Source organism: Sorex araneus, chromosome 11 (assembly GCF_027595985.1).
Source record: "Sorex araneus isolate mSorAra2 chromosome 11, mSorAra2.pri, whole genome shotgun sequence".
In the NCBI taxonomy this organism is placed as follows: Eukaryota; Metazoa; Chordata; class Mammalia; order Eulipotyphla; family Soricidae; genus Sorex; species Sorex araneus.
In genome coordinates, this window is record NC_073312.1 from 31,026,733 (window position 1) to 31,053,329 (window position 26,597).

At 44.4% G+C, this 26,597-nt stretch overlaps 1 protein-coding gene across 2 annotated transcripts in view; it reads left to right on the forward strand.

The window, feature by feature from the left end:
• The window catches only part of PDLIM1 (PDZ and LIM domain 1), a 42,072-nt gene extending 17,373 nt beyond the window's left edge, over positions 1–24,699 (forward strand). For both annotated transcript variants that reach the window (XM_055119217.1, XM_055119216.1), the window contains exons 2-7: positions 246–394; positions 2,059–2,143; positions 8,127–8,326; positions 19,352–19,503; positions 23,513–23,630; positions 24,171–24,699. In XM_055119217.1, coding sequence (XP_054975192.1) covers positions 330–394; positions 2,059–2,143; positions 8,127–8,326; positions 19,352–19,503; positions 23,513–23,630; positions 24,171–24,357 — 807 coding nt within the window. In that variant the 5' untranslated portion in view covers positions 246–329 and the 3' untranslated portion in view covers positions 24,358–24,699. The remainder of the gene's footprint in view (positions 1–245; positions 395–2,058; positions 2,144–8,126; positions 8,327–19,351; positions 19,504–23,512; positions 23,631–24,170) is intronic.
• The last annotated feature ends 1,898 nt before the right edge of the window (positions 24,700–26,597 follow it).

The window sequence follows — 26,597 nt, forward strand, 5'->3', positions numbered from 1 at the left end:
TGACTCAAATAAAAAATTAAATAAATAAATTTTAAAAACTTTTTTGTAAACCATATTACAGAGCATAGAGATTGTTATTAGTGAAGCCAATAATTTCAACCTCCTTTTATTTTTTAACTGCTTTGATCCATATCAGAGAGTACAAAAACTCACAGGTAATTGACTAGTGGTTGTTTCTTTTTGTTTGTTTTGTTTTGTTTTATTTATTTATACATAAGTAATAACTAGCCTGTTCTTTTCTTCAGGTCACTCCTGGAAGCAAGGCTGCTATAGCAAATTTATGTATTGGAGATATAATCACAGCTATTGATGGGGAAAATACTAGCAATATGACACACTTGGAAGCTCAGAACAAAATTAAAGGCTGCGTAGACATGACTCTCACAGTAACCAGGTACAGCCTGTGGGCATGCGCATTCATTTCTGATGAACTGGAATTGGCTTGTGGGCTTTACCTGACTCAGAATTCTCTACAGCCCTTAGCTCAGTGTCTCGATCTTGTAGTCAGAGCTGAGGTCTGTGGACTTGGAATTTCAGGTGGTTCACTTTCTTCTCTGCCTTTCACAGTGCTTCATATGCTGTAGACATCTTTCTCTACAATAGTTGCGTTTTCACTTGATCCAACACAACTCACCCACATTTAAGGAAGTAAAATCAATTAAAAGCTGTGGGTAGAATGTACTGAAAATGTCTTCCTGGAAACCATTGTGTTTACTTAGGATGCTGTTCCCGCTGTACTACGCAAAACAGTGGGTGCCGTGCCAAGAGGTTACAATAACAGAGAAAGCCTTCAACACTTCAGAGTGCTGAGTACTACTTTCCTTACAACTTTGAACTATGCTGCAAGAAAGGAGAGCTAGGATTGAATGTTCTCAACAGACTGGTGAGGGAGGAGAGTGAATTGGGAGTTTATTCTCTCTCCTGTAGCCGTGGGAGGGGCTCTGCAAAGGCATGGCTTCAGGAGTGATTTTTTTTCTTCCTTTAAGACTCTCTGTTTCCTGTTGGATCAAGTTCACATTCTTCATTCTGATCTTTTGTGAACCTGCCCATTAATGTTTTATTAAAGCTTTCAGTTCTTTTCTCAGGATCTCAACCATGAAGTAGATTTATCACTTTCTTTATTTTTGGTTATTTTCATGGAGACACCTCTGGTGCTCAGAGGGGCCAAGGGCCACTTCTGGTGATTCCTTACCCAGCATTGGGGGCCTAATGGTTCAGTGGTTAGGAGACACTTTGGCCACATCCAGTGGTACTTGTTGGGAGGTGGGGGGTGGGATTCAGTACCAGGGCCTTGCATATGCCAGGCATGTACTCTCTTGAGCTGTTTTCTTTACCTTGGACCAGTGAGGGAGACTGAGGGTAGGGAAGTACGGTAGAACTTTTTGTACACTTCAGAACCCTGTCTTTATGGGAAGTATACCTTTTTATCATTATCTCTGAAAAGCACAACTAACCCTCATTCTTATCTTTACTTCCATCTCAGTTCAAATTCGTTCCTATGGACCCCAGTTCCAGACATATATTCATTGGTTAATTCATTTTTCAAGAGATTGAATAGGTACATCTACTATATATCTGGCATTGTATTAGGCACTCTGATAATTGAAAGATGTAGTGGTTCTCTACCTAGAGAAGAAGAAAGAACTGTAATGAAAATAGATTAGACTCAGGTTGCTGCTGAAGTTTTTACAGGCTTAATTATTTAGTTCAGACAAGTTGTGTGATTAAGTTGGTTGTTCAGTCTGGGGGTGTTGGGGGGATGGGGATAGAGAATAGAGTTGGGGCAGCATAAAGGGCATGGCGGACGCATCTTTGGGCTAAGCCTATGCATCCATAGGCCCAGATGTCATGGGCTTGGTGACATTTAGTTCTTTAAACTAACATGATACTTTTCAAAGCCCACATTAGTGGTAACTTAAAGGAGGGGAAGGTGGTGGCAGAGCACTAGTAGTTTAGAGGCTAGTGGTCCAACACGAGGGCATTTGTCTGCTCTCTTCTTAGGATATGTCACTTTTTTTAAAGCATGAATGTATCAACAGCTTTGTCAATCTGTTTCAGATCTGAACATAAAGTCTGGTCACCTCTGGTGACAGAGGAAGGGAAACGTCATCCATACAAGATGAATCTAGCCTCTGAACCCCAAGTAAGTACTTGCTCCTCATTGCTAGTCTTTTTGTCTGTCTCCTGCAGTCTGTTTGGCTTTGGTCACAGCTCAGCAGGCTCCAGTGTTTGGAGGCCTGGGAGAGCCAAGTGACATGCTAGGATCTGGCTCTTGTAAAGTGCTTCCCGTAAAGGAACTGTCAAAGGAAAGAGCTGGAAAGCCCCAAGGCTGTGACACCGTGCCTGGGATAGGAAGGCCCTACGGGAAGCGGGAGGAAGCCTTCCCGTACACAATAGGGGTGGCAGAACCATGTCAAGTGAGGACTCCGCGTATTATGGATATCAGACACAAATAAATCAGGCAGAGATTAGAAAGAAGTGTGGTTCTTTTTTTTTTTTTTGCTTTTTGTGTCACACCCGGTGATGCACAGGGGTTACTCCTGGCTCATGCACTCAGGAATAACTCCTGGTGGTGCTCGGAGGACCATATGGGATGCTGGGAATTGAACCTGGGTAGGCTGTATGCAAGGCAGACGCCCTACCCGCTGTGCTATGGCTCCAGCCCCAAGAAATGTGGTTCTTGAGGCCTAGAGTCTCCGCGAACCAAGAGGACATTTAATAGTAAATCCTACTTCTCTCCATGTCCCACTGTCATGTTTCCATGAGCTGGAGGATGAAAACTGATAGGGGAAAAAAGTCTTGTATTGTTATAGTGAGACTTCTAGTGAAATAATAAAATCATGAAAATAAGGTAGCAGTTCGTTTTGAAAAATGTGTCAGGGAATTAGTGTGTAATTTGTTGGCTAAATAGAATTTCCTGAGATAAAAGACTATCTGAAGAGCTCATATTTGTCAGTACATTTCTTAGTAGTTTGATAGAGAATCAAAATTACTGAAATGGCCTATTATGGATAATATCAGTGAATGAGTAGTTTTTGAATTAAGAGGGAAAAAACTTAAAAAAATGTTTATAGCATCAGTGTAGAGTTCTTTAAACCTAACATGATACTTTTCACAAAGTTGCATGTTGGATAAATTATTGAATTGGTAGTGGTAAGTTAATAACTAAATGAGTATTGCTTTTGAAAACTTCTTATAGTTTGGTTTGTCGTGGTTATATATTTAGTCCCAACTGTATAACTGTATAACTTTTCCCCTACCAATTTGAAGTAGTCTAGGGAAATATTTATTTTATTTTTGTGGGGGAGGGACACATCTGGTGGTACTCAGGCTGATTCCTAGTTCTGCACTTAGGGATCACTCCTGGTGGGACTTGAGGGACCAAGTGAGGTGCCAGATACCAAAACTGGATCAGCCATATGCAAAGCAAATGCCCCAGCTGCTATACTGTCTTTCTGAGAAGTCCTGGGAAGTACTTTTTATGGTGAATTAAGATAAAAATCAAAAGATATTCTAGAGCTAGCAAGCTTATAAACATAAAATGGAAATGTATAAAATTGAACTCAGTGGGTACCTTGATGTGGGTAAATTCAGTGGTTGTATATAAGTTGTTATTTTCTCAAAGGGATTTTATTAGCACATCGGAAATGTAGCCAATTTTTCCCATTAATATAAAAAAATCATGCTTAAGAATTCTTTTAAGTGTCACTTCAGAGTTTTGAACCTGACATTTCAAACAGACATGGACATATCATTCTGTAAAGTTCCTACAAGGAAAATTCTTTTGTCCTTTTTTTGGCGGGGGAGGTGTGTGTGGCTCCCAGATGCTGTTCTGGAGGTCTGGGAGTCTCTCCCAGTGATTCTCAGTCTTCCAGGCAAGTGGGTCAGTATAAGGGGTCAAGGATGTGGTGCTACTTAGGCCCTGTGATACTGGAGATTACTTGCCCCCCTCAGCCCCCAGCAGTGCTCAAGGACCTCCAGGGCCATGTCCAGTGATGCTGGAGACCATGTGGTGCTGAGGATCTCTCTGGGGTTGGCAATATGCAAGGCACAGACCTTAACCTCCATAGTACCTCTCCAGGCCCAGGAAAATGCTTACAATGATATTCCACTTACAAACTAGCAACTATGCATACTCATTTAGCAGCACTGACGTCCCATTGTTCATTGATTTGTTTGAGCAGGCAACAGTAACGTCTCCATTGTGAGACTTGTTGTTACTGTTTTTGTCATATCAAATATGCCACTGCGAGCTTGCCAGGCTCTGCCGTGCAGGTGGGATACTCTCGGTAGCGTGCAGATTCTCTGAGAGGAATGGAGGAATTGAAACTGGGTTGGCCACGTGCAAGGCAAATGCCCTACTTGCTGTGCTATCGCTCCAGCCCTTACATACTCATGTCATTGTTAATTCTCAATTCTCAGCCACTGCAGTAAATTTACTATAAATGTAAGTTTGATTGTTACATTACTACATATTTTATAATACATAAGGAATGATCTTGTTTTAATTTCCTTTATCTAAAATTCTAACTTTTATTTAAATATCTAAATTTCTGAATTTTATAGAATTTTTATGTGCATTATATTTGAATTTTCAGCTTAATATTTATATAATGTGATTTCCCTATTAACATGTTAAAAGTAATTCTCTTCACATCAAAACATGTTCAGATGCTTTAGCTTTTAACTTGAGCAATTTTTGAGTCCAGTAATTCTTTGTTCATATGAAACACTTCCCACCTCTCTTTTCATTCTCTTTCAAAATCTTCCGTTTCCTTGGGGGAATGAGGAAGAACAGAGTTAATATAGAATGAAAAGATCTACTAGCTCATGTAATGCCAACCAACACCCCAGCTTATCTGAGGTCAATGTAGTTACACACCTAGTTTATATTTCCTCATTATTGAGTTTCCTTGGAGACTGATAAATACAAAGCCCAAACAATTACATCATCCCTTCCAAAGGCAGGCCCTGAATTAACCGCCTGACTTCTGGAAAAACCAGTATTCACACAGGCTTAGAGATATTCCTTTTTATGCACAAAACAGATCTATTCTTGGAAGATCTCTATAAAGTAAAAACCAGAATTTCCAACCTGAGTTTTCTGCTGATTTCCATTCTGAGAGAAAGCGTGTGCCTCTGGAGGAAGGAGGGTTTGGGTCCTGCTGGAATGCTTGCTGGGTGCCAGGCACATTAATATTTCACACTCTGGCCTGGTGAAAGAGGCCTTTCTTTTCATCTGTGCTCAATGGAGGAAATGCTGTGCAGCACTGTTTGAGTTTCAGGAGCACCACTTGGCACCTCTCTGGTGCATGACACCACACCATGTGTGTGCCTCTTCTTCCTAAATGGACTCCGAGAGGTAGACCTGACCCAAGCGGCTGAACAGGAAGTGACGTGGAAAAATTCAGCCAAGGCTAGGATTGTTCCCTGGTGCTCAGCGTCCTACTCTGCCTCCTAGGGATTGCCTTGGAGAAGAAGTGAGGAGAAAGGAGGCAAGCATTTCACTCCAGCCTGCTGCTGTGCATGAGCCACAGTCTGCTGTGTACTAGCCAGTGGATGTAGCCCACGTCCCAGGCCATCTAGCTGCATGTCCGCTGCCCTTAATGACTCTCATTATTTCTTGGAGGTACCTGTGTCCTAGAGTTCAGTGTCACCATTCTTTGGTGACTGCTTTAGAGTTTATTTTCTGAATGAATTATACTTTTCTTTTGGGAATTATCTGCATATTTTGTGTTTGTCCAATGTGGATAAAGTTAGCTCAATATAGAACAACCCCTCATTCTCGTTTGCTGAAGAGGAAGCCTGTCTGAACAGTAAAAGAGAAATCATTCAGTACAGCGGATAGGGCATTTGCCTTGTACTCGGCCGACCTGGGTTCAATTCCCAGCATCCCATATGGTCCTCTGAGCACCGCCAGGGGTGATTCCTGAGTGCAGAGCCAGGAGTAACCCCTGTGCATTGCCAGGTGTGACCCAAAAAACAAAAAACAAACTAACAAACAAAAAGAGAAAGTATTCTGTCTCTTTTATCTCCTGACTATCTCTTTGATCCCTAAAAGAAAAATCTTAATCATAAAGTACATTTTCATGTTGCTTTTGTATTTTAAAATCAGAACATTGTATTTCAAGTAAGCATGAAAAACTTGAAGGTTAAGCCAAAAAAAGGAAAGAAAAGAGAGCAAGGAAAAGAAAAAGAAGGACAGAAAGAGAGAAATAAGAGAGAGAAAGAAAGAAGGAAGGAAGGAAAGAAAGAAGGAAAGGAAGAAAGAAAGAAAGAAAGAAAGGAAGGAAGAAAGAAAGAAAGAAAGAAAGAAAGAAAAGAAAGGGAGAAAGAAAGGGAGAAAGAAAGAGAAGAAAAAGCAATAGAGGACATGAATTCTTTAGCGTGCAATTGATTTTGGCTATGATAGCTAGTACAAAGATTTCTGGGGATCCAGGATATAGAGCACACAATGAGCATATGTGCAGAGTATGCTGGTAGATCCAGAATTCTCTGTGGAAATCGTTTTGCTAACGGAATTCTCAGAAAAGCCAGTTTTTTTTTTTTAAGGAATTCTGTTTAAAAAAAGTTGTTTGGGGTATTTGTAAAGAAGCTCTGCAATACAGCTGCAATTATCCACTCTGACTCCCTGAGGTCTGGGATGGGGGTGGAGGATGTTTCCTCAAATTACAGAAAGAAGGTAATGAACCCACAAGGAATTCAGTCTTCCTGCAGCTCCCCGCCGTCCCTGTAACAGGTATCCTCCAGTCTTCCATCTGATTCGCCTTGTTGTTCTCCTGCAAGAAAAGGCAGATCCTGGGCTGGAGAGATAGCGCAGGGCTTAAGGGGCTGGTCTTGTTTCCTGCTTAGCCCTGGGTTGCATTCTGGGCACCCTCTATGGTTCCCTGAGCACTGCCGGGCCAAGGATCACTCCTGAGCACAGAGTGAGGAATAATCCCTGAGCACTGCTGAGTGAGAGCCCAAAAAGAGGAAAGAAAGAAAGAAATGACAGATCTTGACTCTCCTTCCTTCTGCCCAGCACTGCTAAGTGGTCTGTGGTCTTGCCTGGGCAGAGGCTGCTTTGCAGAGGACACCCCGCCCTCCTCGCTGGCTTGTCTGACTCATTCCATTCAGAGGAATGTACCACCATATTTTTAGTTTGTTTGGGGGCCTCATCTGCAGGGTATTTCGGGGCTTCTCCTGACTCTGTGCTTGAGTGCTTTGGGCGCTGCTCCCGTCAGTGTGCAGAGCGACCATGCCAGGCAGGAAGCATGCACCCAGCCCACCGAGTGTTCTCTCGGACCCTCGCGGTCTTTCGTGTCCTCCTCTGCCCCACTGCTTAATCTTCCCCTACTTTAATTGCCCTGAAAGATGCCCTAAGAGGGTGTTTTCATTTCAGCCTGGATTCTGACAACCCCAGGCATCTAGGGGCATCCTGCCAAAGGGGACTGTAGTTATCCAGTAACTACAGAGACCCCTGGAGCATGAAGAGGATCCTAGCACATATAGGATGCTCATAGGTCATGTGTACAGCATGGCTGAGACAAAGCCACCCATAAGAGCCATAGACTCGAACTCATATGAGAAAGTCTATTAGGAAAGGCCACGGTTAAATAGAGGCTAAGGGATAATGCCTGTGTACACAAGGAGCACGTGGCAGAGGGAGGCAGGGTATTGTTATGGCTAGGAAGAAGCTGCTGTCCTTGATGCTCTAAGGCAGAGGCAAGGTTGAAGTATGGCTGACACCCAAACATGTCTGTTTCCCAAGTTTCAAGCCATCCGGCAGCTGGCAATCAAGGACAATTAGTATGTTATTGTTAGAAGTGTCAGGTTCCCCTGGCAACAGCCCCATTCCCAAAAAAGTTAGGAGCCAGAGGACTCCTTACAGGCCCAGTGACCTCTAGTGGTCAAGGGGTTGTGCCAGGGAGAACTCCCACAGGGGACCCAGGAGCAGAGGGAAGTCAGGCTTTCCTGGTAAGCTGGCCCGGGAAGATGCCCCGCCCTTGCTGCCACTAAGGGAATAGCAGAGCTTCTCATCCATGGGTGGCGGTGAACCTCCTGGCCAGAGCCCCTCACCCTGCACTGCCCATGTCGGGGTGTGCATTGGAGCTCCCCGCTTCATCGCTCCTCTGGTCTGTTGACAGGAGGTCCTGCATATAGGAAGTGCCCACAACCGAAGTGCCATGCCCTTCACCGCCTCGCCTGCCTCCAGCTCTGCCCCCAGGGTCATCACGAACCAGTACAACAACCCGGCTGGCCTTTACTCCTCGGAAAACATCGCCAACTTCAACAACGCCTTAGAGTCAAAGACAGCAGCGAGCGGGGAGGAGGCGAACGGCCGAATGTGAGTAAGCCTGTGCTTTGCTCTTGGCAGGAGGGAGGGGGGGTTCCGCCTCGACCCAGGGGGAAGAGGGCCTACTTTAACACCGTTTTTAAAGCATTCCTTTTCCTCTTCTCTAAAAGGGGGCTTCTACCACCTGATTTGTAGGGTATTTGTAGCAAGGTGGGAATGTCACCAGTGTGTTGTTGGCATACAACGATGGACTGTTCACCGAGACCCGTGCTGGAGCTGGCCTGATTTTTGTGGCCTGGGTTATCTTCTCAGGGGTCTTCTTCTTTCTTTGGGAGCCCTCCTCCTTCCTGGGAAGCTCTTCAGTGTTTAGAGTTTGGGCTTTCTGCTCCTGTGTCCATCTGCATGGAGTATGGAAGAAGCCTTTTAGGATGGACTGCTGGGGAAGCAGTGTTGACTCTCTCCCGTGCCCCTTGACAGTGCTCCGGAAAGGAGATTGCTACAGTTCCTATGTCTTTGAATGTGTGTCCCCAGGAGCAGGCTCTGCTCTGGGGCCCAATACAGAGGGAGCAGGCAGGCTGCTGGACAGGGAGGAGCCGGCTAAGGAAAGGCAAGCAAAGCGGGTGCTCCAGCCTATTGTACTGTCTCTCTGGCCCTTTGAAATGTGATTTTTTTTTTTTTTGCTGGGGGGGTCACACTCAGCGATGCACAGGGGTTACTCCTGTATCATGCACTCATCCTCATATGCCATGATCCATTTGGTCACATGTGCTCTAAGTTTACAGGGGAGGAATGAGAGGCTCTAAAGTGGTGCTCGTGAGACCTGGGGGACCGTCCTGGAGATTCTCAACCACGCTGATGAGCAATTCAGTGCTCGGACCTGAGGCTGTGATGCTGCTGGGCCCTGTGGTACTGGGATCAACTGGGCCGCCCTGGAGCTGCTCAGGGCCTCCAGAGCACATCTGGTGATGCTCAGGGGACCAGATGTTGCTGACGATAGAACCAGGCTTGGCCACATGCAAAGCAAGCACCTTCACCCCTGTACACTCTCTCATGCCGCCTCTGTGTCTTGATCCCACATATCCTCTGGATCTTCCCAGAGAAAGGACCCAGGCAGGGGAAGATAGAACCAGAAACCTCCAGGGTTTTTCCAGCTTTGCCAGCTTGTGGCAAAGAACTGGGCTGATTCTGGAGAATCAGAGATGGACTATGTTCTCTATAAGAGGAAAGGGAATGAAGGAGCTCACTGGTTGTCACTTCAAAGGCTCCCAGTGACAGGGAAGATGACGACCCACGAGTGAGTCCAGGCAGGGGAAACGGAAAGGTCAGAATGCACATACGCTGTCCTAGATGAACCGAAATCCCACTTTGGAAAATGTCATTCAGTTCAGATATGCTGTTTTTATTTGACATCTCACTTTTTTTTTCTTTTCTTTTTGGACTCAGGGGCTGCTCTCTGCTCTTGCATTCGGGGGGTCACTCCCAGCACTGGTAGGGGACCAGGCAATGCTGGAAACCGAATCTGGGCCTCCTGCAAGCAAAGCGGGTCGCCAGCCTGTTGCGCTCTCTCTCTGGCCCTTTGAAATGTGATTTTTTTAATGTCAGTGATATTCAAATTTATTGGAAAATACTGTGTGGTCCAAACTTATCTGCTCTTTGGAGATCTTTCCCGCATGGTATCCTTGGTTCTTGTATTAACTCTGAAGTCCAATTTGCCATTTTATTTCTCCCCAGTTCACCTTTAACCAGAATCTGCAAAGCAATTAGGGTAATTAGGTTGCAAAACAGTTGCTTCAAATGAAGGTTCGGAGAGGTTAAGGACTCAAGACTCTGAACCACTTAAATGTTTAGAAAGGGCTTCTCTCGGGAACTCCTTGGCTCCCGGTGCATATTGACTTTCCACCAGAGAGATGGCATCGGACACTTGCTGCACACAGGACCTGGTGCCCAGCACTGAAAGGACACTGATTGCCTTTCCCCCGCACACTTTTTTGGTCACACCAGTGATGCATAGGGGTTACTCCTGGCTTTGCATTCAGGAATCACTCCTGGCGGTGCTCGGGGACCATATGGGATGCTGGGAATCAAACCCGGGTTGGCCACGTGCAAGGCTACCGCCCTACCTGCTGTAATATTGCTCCAGTCCCCACTGATTGCCTTTTAAGTTTACTTTTGCAGGAAGAGGTGTTTTGAGGCTACTCTTGCCGTGTTCAGGATCTGTTCCTGGCTCTTCCTGGCAATGCTCAGGGGCCCTTATGCGGGGCCAGGCATCAAACCAAGGTCAACCTCATGCAAGACAAGTACCTTAGCTCCTCTAGTATCTCACACTTCCTCTTAGGTTTCTTAGAGTCATGTTGGGGAGACTTCTCTGCTATTTGACTTTGTAAGATTGTAAAAATCCTTATAGCTTGTTGTAGTAAACCAATTCAAGAAGCAATATCCTGCTGCTTTTGCCAAATTCTGGTTTTGACAAGACTTTACTGGGGTGAAATGATAATATCCTCCAAGGTGACGAGGGGGCCATTAAGGGCACCTGGGTGGGAGGGCTGCAGCTTTCCTCAGACAAGTGTCCTCTCATGCAGCAATACAAGGAGCCACGTGGTAGAAACTCCGAGGGCCATGAGCCTTGTTCTCTGCTTCTTTTGGGCTGAGAATGTGACCCTCTTTTACTGTCCCAGCGAGGAATGTTCTATGATCTGGATTTAATAAGCCAGGAAATGACACATCCTTAATTGCAAGAGCCGCTATGCATCGGGAGAAATATGTGCCTGGGAAGTATTTTTAGTATGGCCTTGGCTGTTATTCCTTCATTAATGTCTTCTTTCTTCTCTCATACTCCCTGCCAGCTCCCTCCTCCCAATCTGAAACAATTAAGTCTAAAACGGTCTGGATGCCTCTGTCCCCTCCTTTCACAGACTTTTTGGCTGCAGCAGCCTCCGCGACTTTATCAGAATTCTCTTCAGATTTTCTCAGCAGAGAGGCCCTCACGTCTGCTCCATCCCTGGCTCTTTAAGGATGACTGTAGAAGCTGTGGGAATACCAGCAGCCCGTGGGCGTTACCAGAAAATAAAGACCAGCCAGGATAGATAATGCAGCATGTGCTGGGGTGTCTGCTTACTGGCTGATTCCCTGAGTGGGCTCTTTTGGGTTCTCAGCAAAGGGAGCTTCTCTTGCAAAGCCGGCAGCCACTACGCAACCTGCTTGCTCAGTCAGCAGAAGGTCAGAGCACTCACTCACCCCCACTGTTTAGTCTGTGAAAGTCCCCGGGCTTCCAGAATTGACTTATTTCATACTTCGCATCTGGGGTCATTGCCAATCTTCTGGGGGCCCTGTCTTGAATCTCTTTGTCCTGCCCTCGTCAAAGCCCGGTGGTTTGGGACTGTCCTGTCTTGTGGGGTTTCTCAGAGTCATGCCCCTCGTCAGAGCAAATGATTGATAGCGTTGCCATTTCTAAATGCAGCTGGGAAGGCAGAGAAGAGGGTATGACAGCCAGTTGTCCTCTCAGCACATGCACAGCTGACCAGGAAGGTCTCCAGGCCAGTTCAGCTCAACAGTCATTATTGAGTACTTGCTGTGTACCAGGTGGGTGGAAGAAATGTTATTCAGCCCAGTAGAAAGTTTTCACCTGTTCCCAAACCTCTTTTATTTGAGATCTGGTCATTTACTGGTACTTTGGAACCTGGATTTCATTATATTTGTTGCGGCTTGATGCTGTTCTAAAGGTACTTGCTCTGTGAGAGGGACCTGAGCTTGAATTCCAGCTCTGCCTCTTTCTCTGCCTGTACCTTCTCAGAAACCCAGACTCCTCATTCCTAAGGTGCAGATAACACTAACTCCCTCGTCAGGTTACTGAGAGGGTGCCACATAATGTATATGAAGCCTCCAGCATGGTGCTTGGCTTCTAGACAAGCTCAGTAAATATCGTTTGTTACTGATTTCATTGCCCATGAGAAGCTCCAGACTTCTCTCTTCTGGCTACTAGGGATTGAAGAAGGCTGGGAGCATGCAGACAGACTGTCTTGGATGAGACTTTGCTGTTACCTATAGTAAGCTTTTTAGTTTCGAGTGTAAGCCAGTGACCGGTGTGGTTAATCACCTTTCTGAGGGAGTGGTGGCCTTTCCAAGGAGCAGTTGGTTGAGCACCTGTAACCAGCATAGTTGTCCAAAGGTACTAGCTCTTCCCATTGTGTTCTCAGCATTCCTCACATATATTCTGGGGCAGATTTCTAAGCAGGTGCAGTGGAAATAAAAGGATGCATTGTCTAGTCAGATGAGATCAGAGGGATTATGCTAACTCTGACTCATTTGGAGCTGTATCAGAAGAAACCTCTTGCAAGAGGGTGGCACTTTGAACTACTTTTGGACTTGCCTGCAGTCCACAGAGAACTGGCTCTAGAGTTTGGATTCCACCCTGTCCCAGTGACCATAATTTCTTCTCTGGTTTCTCATTACAGGTCCAGCATCTAGCCCTTTGAAGCCCAGGGAACTTAGGGAATATTCTGGCTAGGTTCTAGGTTCTCCCTTTAAAAAGTGTTGCATGGTGCTCGCTTCGGCAGAAGATGTACTAAAATTGGAACAAAAAGTGTTGCATAGGGTTTTCCAGATTTGCATAGTGTGTGTGTGTGTGTGTGTGTGTGTGTGTGTGAGAGAGAGAGAGAGAGAGAGAGAGAGAGAGAGAGAGAGAAACAGAGAGAGAAAAAGAGAGAAAGAGAGAGAAACAAAGAGAGGGAGAGAAACAGAGAGAGCGAGCGCTCTAAGGTAACTAGGTTGGTATGTCAAAAAAATAAGTGTTTATTTTCTGAATTGGTCTACCTCTCTTTTTACCAACTACTTGAAAATAAAGTAGGCAAATCTACTCACCTCTTTTGGGAAAAAGTTATCTTAAAAGTTAAGTTTTTTACTGTGAAATAATTCACAGGTACTCATAGGACTCAATACATACCAATCTTTACCCTTCACCCACTTTCCTTCAATGATAACATCTTGAAAACTAGGGCACAATTTCAACACTACAGTAGTGACATTGGCCCAGTCAAGATTCTGAATATTTCCATTACCACAAGGATTTCTCAGGATGCCTTTTATTACAGTCACATCCACCCTCTCATATTGCCTCTCCCCATGCTTTTATTATAGCTTACGTAACGTAGTTATGATAGTTTAACATTTATAGTTCTGATGTACAAAATTACAGCAGCCAAATACCACCATAGTATTCTATCCCCTCATCGCTGTCCTTATGTTACTCCTACTCCACCTCTTCATTCCCATCCTATCTTTTAAGCTGCTTGGTATCTGAGTTTTGTAATCGAAAGCCAAGAATTCATGATTGTTACTGTTTATTCCAATTTTGATTCTCTGTATACCACAGATGAGTGAGCTCATCTGGTATTTGTTCTTTTGCCTCTGACTTACTTTGCTTAAAGTGATACCTTCCATTTCCATCCAGGCTGTAGCCAAATGCAACATTTCATCTTTTCTTATAGCTGCATAGAATCCCGTAACACAAATATGCCACGACTTTTTTATCTATTCATTTGTCGTTGGACGTTTGGTTTGTTTCTATATCCTGGCGTTTTTACTTCTATGTAATAAATATAGGTGTGTGTATACTTTTCTGACTTAATGATTTTGTGTTTGGGGGATAGAGATGAAGAAGTAGAATCACTGGATCTACTTAATAGGAAAGCTCTGTTTTTTGTTTTGTTGAAAACTTCATGCTATTTTCCACAGAAGTCAAACTAGTCAATATCCTCACTACTAATGAAAGAGGATTTCTTTTGAAACAGATCCCTGCCAACACCTGTTGTTTCAGATTCTTTTATATGTGCCTCTGTCACTGGTGTAAGATGATATCTTGTTGCTTTGATTTGTATTTCTCTGATAATAAGTAACATTGAATACTTCCTCATATACTTTTGTCCTTCTGTATATTTTCTTCATAGAACTGTGTGTTTGTCTCATTCATCCCATTTTGATGCCTCTCCCCTTACTTAATATGACAATCCATCAGTTGCTTCCATTTTTGTAATTTTCCTTTTCTTTTCTTAAAAAATGCTATATTTTAGGGGCTGGAGTGATAGCATAGTGGGTAGGGCGTTTGCCTTGCACGCGGCCGACCCGGGTTCAAATCCCAGCATCCCATGTGGTCCCCTGAGCACTGCCAGGAGTGATTCCTGAGTGCAGAGCCAGGAGTAACCCCTGTGCATCGCCGGGTGTGACCCAAAAACCAAAAAAAAAAAATGCTATATTTTAATGGAATCACATAGTATGTAACTTTTGGAGGATTTTTTTAAGTGGTGTAAAATAGTTTTATTTTAATAAATTCTCTTAGAGGAATGTTGAAGGGGTGAGAGGAGAGAGAGAGAGATGTTCAAGAAAAAACATGGTCTTTTTCAGAGTAGAAAAGAAGACTGGGGATTGATTTTTTTTATATTTAGCATAATTCACAGAAAATTTATTCATTTTAAAAATGTACCAATGCTTCCTTTTCTTTCCTTTTCAAGGACATACTTTTGTTTCCATTGTAGTGGAAACACGTAACATTAAAAAACACCATTCCAGCCATTTTAAAGTGTAAAGTGATGGTAACTATATGCAGTTTGTTGTGCAACACATCTTAGAAATTTTTCATCTTGTAAAACTGAGACTGAACATTCCTCATTCCCCTTTCCTCTTTCTTGGAAAAGCACTGTTCTACTTGCTATTTTTAAGGAGGATTTCTTTCGATATCTAATAGAAGTCGAATCATCAAAGACAGTGTTTGCCTCTATGTGACTGAGTTATTTCACTTAGCTTAATGTCTAAGTTTGTATCATGCTATAGCATGATAACTAGTTTTATCATGTTTTAGCATGTGACCGGATTCTTTTGTAGGTTCCATTGTGTATGTATCCACCACATTCTCTTCTTGCATTTATCTGTTACTCCTTTAGATGGTTTTCTTGCACTTCTGAGATACTCTGAATAATACTGCAGTGATATTTATTGAAGGTGAAAGTATCTCTCTGAGATCCTGATTTCAGTTCTTATCGATGTATACCCAGAAGTGTAATTGTTAGATGACATGGTAGTTGTGGCTGAATTTATTTTTCAGAAGAATCTCTGTGCTGTACTTTTTTTTATAGAAGTTGCAACATTTTACATTTCTACCAAGAATGCATAAGGTTATGATTTGTCCATCTTCAATACTTGCTTTTTTCTGTTTTTGCTTTACGTTTGTTTTGACAGTAGTCATTCTAATAACATGAGGTGAGGATATCATCATGATTTTGAGTTGATTTGAATTTTTCTGGTAATTGTCTGTTTCATTTACTCTTTCCCTCCCTCTCACAACCAAGGGTCACACACACACCTGACTGGGGTGCTTCCACACTTTAGTTGTGATTCCCAGGGAGTGTTTATCAGGTTGTGAAGTTCACAACTTGACCTGGTGCTCAACAAAGTTCTTGTAGTTGTGGGTCTTGTGCATATGCTTGCCGGAATGTGCACTTCTTAGTTGAGGCACAAAAGCTCTGGCTATTGTGCTTCTGTGTTTCTCACACACATGCTCACCAGGGGTCACACTTCATTGTTATGGTGTTCATATTTCTCTTTTAAGTTGCGGTGTTTGCTTATGGTTACACTCATTTCTAGTGATTGCACACATCTGGCTAGCAGATTGCTAGTGGCATCAGGGACCACCAATTGTAGAGAGGCCAGACTCAAACAGCAAGGCAGGAGGGTTCTTGGCTAATGTGGACACTGGGATTCGAACTTGTGGCCATGTGCTTGCAAGGCAGCATAATAAGTAAGCTGTGGTGCTGTTCCTCTGAGTCATTGAGTGTCTTTTTATGTAGTTGTTGGCCATGTGTTTGTCTTTTTATTTTATTTAGAAAAGACTTCAAGTTCTTAAAAATTTGTGTAGTTTTACTGTTCATGAGTTATAGGGGTTGTTTTTATATTCTAGGTGTTACTGTCTTATCACATACATGGTTTGCAGATACTTCTCTCATTCTGTACCCTGCCTTTTTATGTTCTTGGTTCCTTCTTTTGTTGTACAGGAACTTTTAAGTTTAATATAGTTTTATTTGTCCTTTTTTGTTTTTGCTGCCTATGCCTTTGTTGTCATATTTGAAATTATGGCCAAATCCAAGGTCATGAAGCTTTTTGAAATTTGTTTTGATTTGGGTGCACACCTGTCTGGGCTCAGGGATATATGTGGCAGGCTTAGGGGATACTTGTGGAGTGAATCCGGTTAGTCACGTGCATGGCAGGCACCCTACTCACTGTACTATATCTCTGACCACTACTGACATGAATTCTTCTAAAAGTTGTACAGTTTCAGGTATTAACTTTCAATCTTTGAGCCTTTTTTTGTCCATAGCTCCCAGCTTAATTATGTGGAATGTGGGTGTTCTATTTTCTGAGTTGTTTGAAGGGACTATCTTTCCCCCATTGTATATTCTTGGCAATGTTTTAAGAAAATAATTTGGAAGTATATTTACAGATTTATTCCTGGCAGCTCAATTATGTTCCACTGGTGTGTTTTTGCCTTTAGTATACTGTTAGTTACTATAGCTTTGTTATGTGTTTTGAAATCAGAAACTATAATGTCTCTTAAGATTATTCTTTCTCAAAACTTCTTTGACTTTTGTTTGTGATTGCATATTAATTTAAGGATTTGTTTTTCTGTTTCTACAAAAATGCCATTGTTTTTGTTTGTTTTTGTTCTTTGGGGCCACACCTGGCAATGCTTGGGGTTACTTCTGGCTCTACACTCAGGAATCATTCCTGGCTGTGCTCAGGGGACCATATGGGATGCCGGGGACCTTGCTTTGCAGTTGAGCTCAGGCAAAGCAAGTGCCTTACCTGCTTTACTATCACTTAGGCCTCCTACCATTGATATTTTCATTGGGATTGCATCACACCTGTGGATTTGCTTATGTAGCATCACTATTTGCATAATATTAAGTTTGCCAATATGTGGACCTAGATGTCTTCCCATTTACTTAAATCTATAATTTTGTTGTTGTTGTTGTTTTGGTGCATTTAATCTTAACAAATATTTGTTCTGTTCAATGATATGGTAATGTGGGGTGGGTTGGGCCGTAACTGGTAGTGCTCAGGACTTACTCCTGGTTCAGTGCTCAGAAATCACTCTTTTAATGGTGCTCAGGGGCCCATATATGGTGCCAGGGATTAAACTGGGATTGGAAATAGAGTAGACTGAGTGGAGGCTCGGGAGCATTCTCCAAGGATGACATTTGAGCAGAGAACTCCTGGTAGCATTGGAGCTGTGAGGCAGTCTGGGGAGAGATGTTCCAGGCAGAGGGAGCAGGAAGCACAAAGGTTCTGGAATGTTCAAGAAACAGCTAAAAGCCATTATGCCTCAGTTGAAATGAGCAAGGAGTGCGTGTTGATGAGCATGGAGACGGAAGAACATTGTCATGAGAGCCTGTCTGCTTTTCATGATGACATTTACTCCCATGGTAATAAATTACATTTAACTTGTATTCTGTTGCCAAATCTATTTTTTGGGGCATCTCCATCAGATGAGAATGCATGGAAGCACATCCTGTCATAGTCTCAGTCTCATTCTCTGAGTTTGACATCTGAGTTGGCCTCTAGTTGAACATAAGAATCTTCAGGACAAGGAGGTGGTACAGGGGTTGTACACCCAACTTGGTTTGATCCCTGGCACCACACAGCTCCTTGAACAGTGTCTAGTGTCTTTGTGGAGACCCTCAGTATGGCAAGGATTGCCGTACTAGAGCTGAGAGGCACTGCCTCCTTGGGCCTTGCACTGAATCTCAGACCGTTTTGGTATAAAGTAGGCCCTGGGTCCCCTGAGAACTATTTGGGAGCAAACCCCAGTATCCTGGAGGTGAGAATGGCAGCAGGGGGAGAACTAGAAAGCTGATAAGATACACTGGTGTGACTGGGGCAGGTGGTGGAGGTAGGGTACTGAGAAGGAGTAGGTTCAGGATAGACTTTATGGGTAAAGCCAACTGGAGTCTCCATCCCTTTACACTTCTAGAGAGGCAGCAGAAGCCTCCTCTACTAGAAAATTCCATTGTTGGGGAAAGAAGCCAAAAACCTCTCAGGAGCCCACCGTGATGGTGGAAGGTATGGAGAAAGGCCTGGTTTTCCCAGTGCCTGGTCTGGAGCTGAGAACTCGACTCCCTCTTTCTCGTATTTCACCATATATTTCACCATAATGTCACAGACATTATGCCAGGGGTTTTGGAAAAAGAAGTGGGGTGGGACTGTTACCTGTAGCTTTTGATCTCTGGCATCACCTGGTCCCTCGAGCTTACTGGCTGTGACTCTAGAGGCCCGTGAACATTGCTGGGTTGGCCCTGCTTGTCCCCAGCACCCCGTGCCCTGAGCAGCACTGAATCCTTGGGTCCTATTGTTGGCTTGCTTGGTGGAATATTGCCTGAGCACCACTTGGGAACCACCTTCCCCACCCCACCCCCTTGTCGAGAAAACCAATTTTCAGATGGCAAAACAAGATGCACCAGCTGTGCAGTGAAATACAGTGAACGTCCTGGGCCGTTACCGCAGTGCTTGTGCATTTTCTCAGGCACAGCCCTGTGAGCCAGGCAACAGAGTCTGTTCCCTCAGTAGCACAGGTGAGGAGACCAGAGGCCCTAGTCGTGAGAATTCCGGAGACAGCAGCACTTCAGCACCCTTAGGAATAAGAACATCGTGATCTCTGTGGCCCTCTACTGAGCATGGCTGGTTGGTTTCTCAGTGCTCAGGTGGTGAAATCTTCTGAATTTCAGGTGGATAATCTTCTGAATTTCTTCTGGACTATAATGTTGTTTTAATAAGTGAAGGAGAAGCAAATCATTCTGATTCCATGGGGTTAGGGCAGAGGCAGTGGAGTTTCTGAAGCTGTTGGGGAAAGCAGCCTCTTACTACGTGGAAGTAGTTGCGGGGATCCCTCACACACTGGCAGGTGCGCTGAGGCTGAGTGAAGAGAAGACTAAAACTGTCTCTGATTTTGGGGTGTTATTTGCTTATAAGAGGGATGCCTAGAGAAATTCTTCTCCCTTTGGACACTTCTAATAAATTCCCGCACTCTCTTCACAGCTTAGACCCTTCTCAGCCTGCCAGCGGACTCATCATCAGCAAGGAGTCGGAAGTTTACAAGATGCTGCAGGAGAAGCAAGAGTTGAACGAGCCCCCGAAACAATCCACTTCCTTCTTGGTGTTGCAGGAAATCCTCGAGTCTGAGGAGAAAGGTAACCAGCTGAGCCTGTGTTCGGAGGGTCTTGTTCCAGCTCTGGGCTGAGGGGCAACCACTGCTGACCTCTCTGGGCTTTGAGTAGGCTGGAGGAACACAGCGTGGAATTAGAAGAGATGAATTTAAAGTGCCCTTAACTTTTAAAATTTTGGACTAATTTTTATAATTCATTTTTTTGAATTCTCTTGAAAATTTTTTATTAAAGCACCGTGATTTGTAGTTATAGAGTTCTAGCACCAGGGCCGCTGGTGTTAACTTTCTCCCACCAGTGTCTCCAGGTTTCCTCCCTGCTTTCCTTCCCGCACCAGCCTGCCCCTTGGACAGGCATTTTTCATGTTCATTTTTTGTTTATATTCAGGGGTGGGGGCTCACACCCAGCAGTGCTCAGGGCATACTCCAAGCTTTGTGCTCAGGGATCACTCCTGGCCAACTTGGGGGGCTCACATGGGGTACCAGGGATCGAACTGGGGTCAGTCATGTGCAAGGTGAATATCCTGCCTACTGTGCTACCTCTCTGTCCCCTCATAACATTTTGAAAATAATGACAGTGAGGGAAGAGGACAGGAGAGGGAGGTGAGGGGAGAGGAAAGAAGACAGGAAGGTCAAGGGTTCCCAGCCACACCTGTCTAGCTATTTTATGACTCATGAGCCTCAGGACACTGAGATAAGGATAAGCTGGACGGCTGTGGCATACCGTTGGTCTGTCTCCTGGCCGTTGGTTTCACGTGTCATCCTTCTGTGGTGTTTAACATGAGTCAGAGCTGGTAGGCCATGGGTTATGACAGAGCAGAGTGAAGATAAACGAGCAGCCCGGCAACACCAGGTATGGGATCTTATAGTCTTGGGAACTTACGTTTGTTTTGCTCTGAGAGTAAGTGACCTCATCAGAGCCTTTGCCCCACTTTGGCCACATCTGCTTCCTCTGTCCCTCAGGAATAAAACTCCTTTTCTCTAAGATTGTTGTAAAGATCAATTGTCATACACAGCACAGACCCCATCACAGTGACCAGAAGAGGTGCTTGTAACCATTCTGATGATTGACAGCTCAGCGTGAGACTCAGGACCAGCCTGGCCACCCTGTGTAGCTCCACAGATCGCCCTGTAGACATACTGTGTGGTTTTGGTCATGGTTTCCAAGTGGGTGTGAGTAAAGCTATCATAATGGCAACTGTTCATTATGAGACAGTTTTACTGGATGAGTGTGTGGAAAAGATGATTTTTCCTTATTCTCACAAGGGTCATTTGTGAGCAATCGCCCTCAGGGTTCACCTGCCTCCCAGACTGTTATTCATAAATGCCGTCTTGGTTTCTCACAGGCAGCCTGGCTGTGGATGACTATTTTGAAGTGGTAATGATTCTGTGACATCCAACCCTCCACACTCTGCGTTGTCTGAGATCCAGATTACTCAGTGCTATAGCAGGGTGTCTTCATTTTCTTCCTTTTTAATTTATTTTTGATGGGACCTCCTAAGTACTGCTTGAGAAAACTAGGGACTACTCCTGGTGACCAACAATGTGGCTGGTTCAGTGCTAGGACCTGTCACTGCTTGAGCCCAGCAAGAGGCATCAGGGCTACTTGGGTGATTCTCAGGAACCAGGAGGGCTATACCAGTGATCTTTGGGGGAGACATGCAGTGCCAGGCATTGAGCTTGGGTCCTGACCCATGCCAGGCATATATGTTCTTGGCATCTTGATCTGGCCCTTTCTTTTTTAAAGCTAATACTGCTGCCTTCTGAAGATATGCCACATCTTATTTATTCATTTGTCTGTTGGAGGGCGCCTTGTCTATTGGAAGACGGTACCAGAGACTTAGAAAACACCCGAGGGATTGGAAGGCTTTGCACTTAGAAAGCTGGTGGCCTGTTCAGGGAGAACAAGGGCCCTGAGGGCTGGTATCTGAGGTTGCCGGAGAATCCTTAGCCGTCTGGATTCAGATCATAAGAACCACTGGGCGCTAAAGTCCCACTGTGAGTCTGAATCTACGGGGTTTGGGGAACCATGGAAGGTTGTTGAACAGTGAAATGGGTAGAAAAAAGGTTGAGCTTATCCAGCTAATTTTTATGTGTCCCTTTCCCAACTCCGCCCCGGGAAGCTTTGAGATGCAAGATTTACTAGATGAAGGGAAATTTGGAAATTTTTGTATTTGCCCAAAACCTGATGGCTGCTAGTATTTTGACTGTAAGCAAGCTGAGGGAGGGAAATGGGGGTGGAGGGAAATTGAAGGGAAGTTTTAAAACATTTAGTGTTAACTGAGTAAGTGGAGTAAGTGAGAGAGAGAGAGGGAAAAGTCGAGCCAGAAGGTGGCACTGTGGGACTGAGCTCCCCGCAGTGAGTTTGGCTTTATCCTCTGTCAGCTTCCTGAGGGTCAGTTCTCTTTATTCCAGAATGGAGTGCAGATTCTACTGCCACCACATGGGCTCTCCTGCCTCCGCTTCCTTCTCTCCTTCTACTCTTTAACACCCAGGTTCTTTCCTGTGCCCTTTATTTCCCCCCCTGATGCAGTCAGTTGTGTGGAAAATAACCCATCACGTGGAAGCCCTAACTCTGTCAGTGGGTACCTTGAGCACACAGTTTGCCTTTCCCAGCCATGCCCTCTACAAAGTTGCTGCCACTTACTCATTTTTGACAGGGACAGGCAAGCCAAGGTGTCATCAGCACCTAGAGCCAGAAAATTTGGGGTGCTTTGAGCCATAAAGCTGCCCACTTGGGTCTTTCTGAGATGTTGTAGAGCAAGGCGTAGGTTGGGGTGATGTGAAAAAGACATCTGGCCTAGATCTACCTTTTAATGCCTCAAACCCCTTTTTCTTCATCATCATCATCATCATCATCATCATCATCATCATCATCATCATCATCCCGTTGATCGTCGTTTTTCTCGAGCGGTCCCAGTAACGTCTCCATTTGTCCTAGCCCTGAGATTTTAGCAGCCTCTCTTTACTTGCCCTTCCCAACGGTGCCGCACTGGAGGCTTGTTCAGCGTTAGGGGAATGAGACCCATCATTGTTACTGGTTTTGGCACATGAGTACACCACGGGTCACTTGCCAGGCTCTCCCAAAACCACTTCATGATCAAGACAAAACTGATGTGCTTCTGTTCATATATTTATTTGTTTGGGAGGAGCCACACCCAACTGTGCTCAGGGCCTCTTGCTAATCTGCTCAGGGGTCATTCCTGGAGTGCTGCAGGGACTATAGGCAGTGCTGGGGATTAAACTATGCTCAGCTGGATGAAAGGCAAGTGTTGTACATGCCGTCCTCTCTCCCCAGCCCATTTGGGGTTTGGGTGATGACCCAGCGCATCTCCCACTTGTGCATCTTCAAAATTGCTTGTCAATTTTGACGTGGACCTGGGTAGTAGTGGCTGGGACTGGACTTCTTAAGTCCTCTCATTCAGAGGCCAGCAGAGGGAGTCCTCCACCTACAGGAATGATAGTTCTGACTGGGGCAGGAAAGGTTGGGTTAAAAAAAGAATTACTTCTCTGGATTTGTTTTTTACATCCAAATACATTGCCTTTCATTTCTCAAAAATGTTTTTGTTTATCTTGTTCATGTAAGCGTTTTTAAGTTCCTTTATCAGTATTTGCACGTTTGTACTCAAAAAGTAATTTGTGTTTTGAGGGCTGACCATGTTTGGACTGTGGGAGGATGGTATTTTAGGAGTTTTTTTATACTCAGTGGAGAGGAGTATGAGCCCTTGTTTTACTGAACAGGAAATTTGGGATTAGAAAGGTTAAGTAACTTGCTTAGGCTCACACAGCAGAGCTAGATTTGTTTGAGTATAGTACACATGATCCTCCTAGAACACATAAAAAATATATATATATAATATATATACATATATTAAATTTGTGTGTGTATATAGTGTATGCACACAGATAGAGTGGGAGAGAGATATATGTACTGTACGTGAGTATGTGTTTGATTCCGAAAATGTAGAAAATGTAGTTTTCTACTTTCTGGCCAACCCAGATGTGTTTTTATTTATTTAATTGCTTTTTTATTTTAGGAGATCCCAACAAACCCACTGGTTTCAGAAGTGTAAAGGCTCCAGTCACCAAAGTGGCCGCATCTATAGGAAATGCACAAAAGTTGCCCATGTGTGAAAAATGTGGCACTGGCATTGTGTAAGTATCTGCCTTTCCCAGGCCTTGAACCCTGCAGATCAGCAATGCACTTGTGGCAGGGCAGGGTGCTGTTCATTTGGGGAGTGGCCGGGGGAGAGTCTAGCCTGACACAGCAGAGCAGCAAGAGCCTGTGGGTCACCTGCCCCAGAGCCCATGGCGGAGAGACTCTCTGGGCTGGAGAGCCCTTAGATGAAGAACCTGTAAGGGCTGCTCCCTTGAAGTGGGGGAGACTCGTGCAGGGCATCAATAGAAACGTCTCTTGGGAGTGGCAGCATCAGTACAGTGGGGTTGGGCGCTTGCCTTGCACTCAGCTGACCCAGGTTCAGTCTCTGGCTCCCCATATGGTCCCCTGAGCCCACGAGAAGTGATTCCTGCGCAGAGCCAGGAGCATCATAGGGTATGGCCCCAAAACCAAACCAAAGAAATAACTCTGGATCCTAAGAGTGAGTAAGCTCCTGGTGACTGGAGGCCCTTGTCCGTACTCGCTGTTCACAGACACCCACCCGCCTCCCTCCGCCTCTCTCTCCCCCTCTCCCGCAGGGGCGTGTTTGTGAAGCTGAGAGAACGACACCGCCATCCCGATTGTTACGTGTGCACCGACTGCGGCACCAATCTGAAACAGAAGGGCCATTTCTTTGTAGAGGATCAAATCTACTGTGAAACACATGCCCGGGAGCGGATGACTCCACCTGAGGGCTATGATGTGGTGGCTGTGTTCCCTAAGTGAGTCCGCAGATCCGCTCTGAATCAGTTCTCCAAAGGCCCCTCACGCAGTCTGTTCTCTCGCTGTGCTGGCCCTCTCTGCTCTGGCAAGTTCTTTCTCCCTGTGGTTTCATCTCTGCTCTTTAAATTGTCAGCTCCCCTTCCTTTGCTTCCTGATGCAGTGACAATGTGGGGCCTTTACAATGAAGGGAAGAGGGCTTTGCTCAGTGTCTGCTTGCCAGAGCGCACTGTCTTACCCTTCCTCACCTCATTTCGTCTCTGCTGCATACGGACATCGGTCACGTTCGAACAGACCCGAATTTAATATGCCTGATCTAATTTTGTTTTTACTCAATAAATTTATGAACCCGAAGGCAGTGTGGTGTCTTTTTTGTCATTGACCTTGTGCTTTATTTTGAGAGGAGATTTCTAAGACCTCTTAATCTTGTTTGGGCCATTGTTTTGTTTGGTTGTTTGTTTGTTTGTTTTCTTCCCACTTTGGGATTTGCAGCTCTTTCCCTCCTGGTGTGAGAGAACTGACATTTGAATGAGCCACATTCCAACAGCTCTTTTGTTGTAATGTAATTTGCCTAACCAATTGCTCTGGAAACATCTTTAGGCAAGAAAGCTAGGAGATTTAATTATTTAACATTAAGATAGACCACACTAACGTAGAAATGCAGATGCCATCTCTACTATACCTTTTTGCCTCTCTGGGATATATTCCCAGGAGTGGTATTGCTGGGTCAAATGGAAGCTCAATTTCTAATTTTTTGAGAATTGTCCATATTGTTTTCCAAAAGGGCTGAACCAATCGGCATTCCCACCAGCAGTGAAGAAGAGTCCCTTTCTCCCCACATCCCCGCCAACACCTGTTGTGTTTGTTTTTTGGGATGTGGGCCAGTCTTTGTGCTGTGAGATGATACCTCATTGTTGTTTTGATCTGCATCTCCCTGATGATTAGTGATGTGGAACATTTTCTCATGTGCCTCTGAGCCATTCGGATTTCTTCTTTGGGAAAGTTTCTGTTCATTTCATCACCCCATTTTTTGATCAGGTAGGCAGTTTTCTTCTTGTGGAGTTCAACGAGTGCATTGTATATCCTTTATCGGATGGGTACTGTGTAAATATCCTTTCCCATTCTGTAGATTGTCTTTGTACTTTGGTCACTGTTTCCCTTGAGGTGCAGAAGCTTCTTAGTTTGAGATAGTCCCATTTATTTATCTCTATTTTCACTTGCTTGGCCAGTGGCGTGTCAGCTTTGAAGATACCAGTGTCTTCAATGTCGTGGAGGGGTTTATAATAGCCAGAATCTGGAAAAAACCAGAGTGCCCAAAACAGATGACTGGTTAAAGAAACTCTGGTACATATACACAATGGAATACTATGTAGCTGTCAGAAAACATGAAGTCATGAAATTTTCATATAAATGGATCAACATGGAAAGTATCATGTTGAGTGAAATGAGTCAGAAAGAAAGAGACAGACATAGAAAGATTGCACTCATATGTGGAATATAATATAACTGAGAAGTACAGGTTGGCAGTGATGCAATTTCTGGCAGATATTTCTATGGACTTAGTTACTAAAATACTTAAATACAGAAACCCAAAACCGTGAGGCTGCTAAGTGCGGTCACTCAACCTCATACCTCTTCATTCTCAGGAATGGAAAACAAATTATCAAATGCTTCCTTTTCAGCAGGTCTGACTTTAGGGGGGAGACTCTCCAAACAATAAATAATTGTGAGTTTTGTTGAAATATTGAATGCAATCAAAGTGAAAGTAAAGCAAAATTTATCAGTTACACAGGCAGGGTGGGGCTAGGGTTGTGGGGGGCTAGGGGTGTGGGGGGACGGGGTGGAGCTATACTGTTATTCTTGGTGGTGGAATATGTGCACTGGTGAAGGGATGGGTGTTTGAGCATTGTATAACTGAGACTTAAACCTGAAAACTTTGTAACTTTCCACATGGTGACTCAATAAAAAAATTAAAAATAAATAAATAAATAAATAAATACCCCCCCCCCAAAAAAAAAAGATAGACCACAACTAAGCAATTGCCTGAAATTGTGGCTCAGAGTAGGGATTCAGAGTTGTTTTTTTTTGTTTTCCTGGCAACGTAGCAACTCATGGGACAAAGAGGAGGACAAAACAATGGAATTTCTTGATTGTTGAGGAGTGACAATACACTGGAGTACACTAAGGCAGGAGGGCCACAATGTGGGACTTAGAGGGGAGCCAGGGGAGCCCTTGTTGCCTAGGAA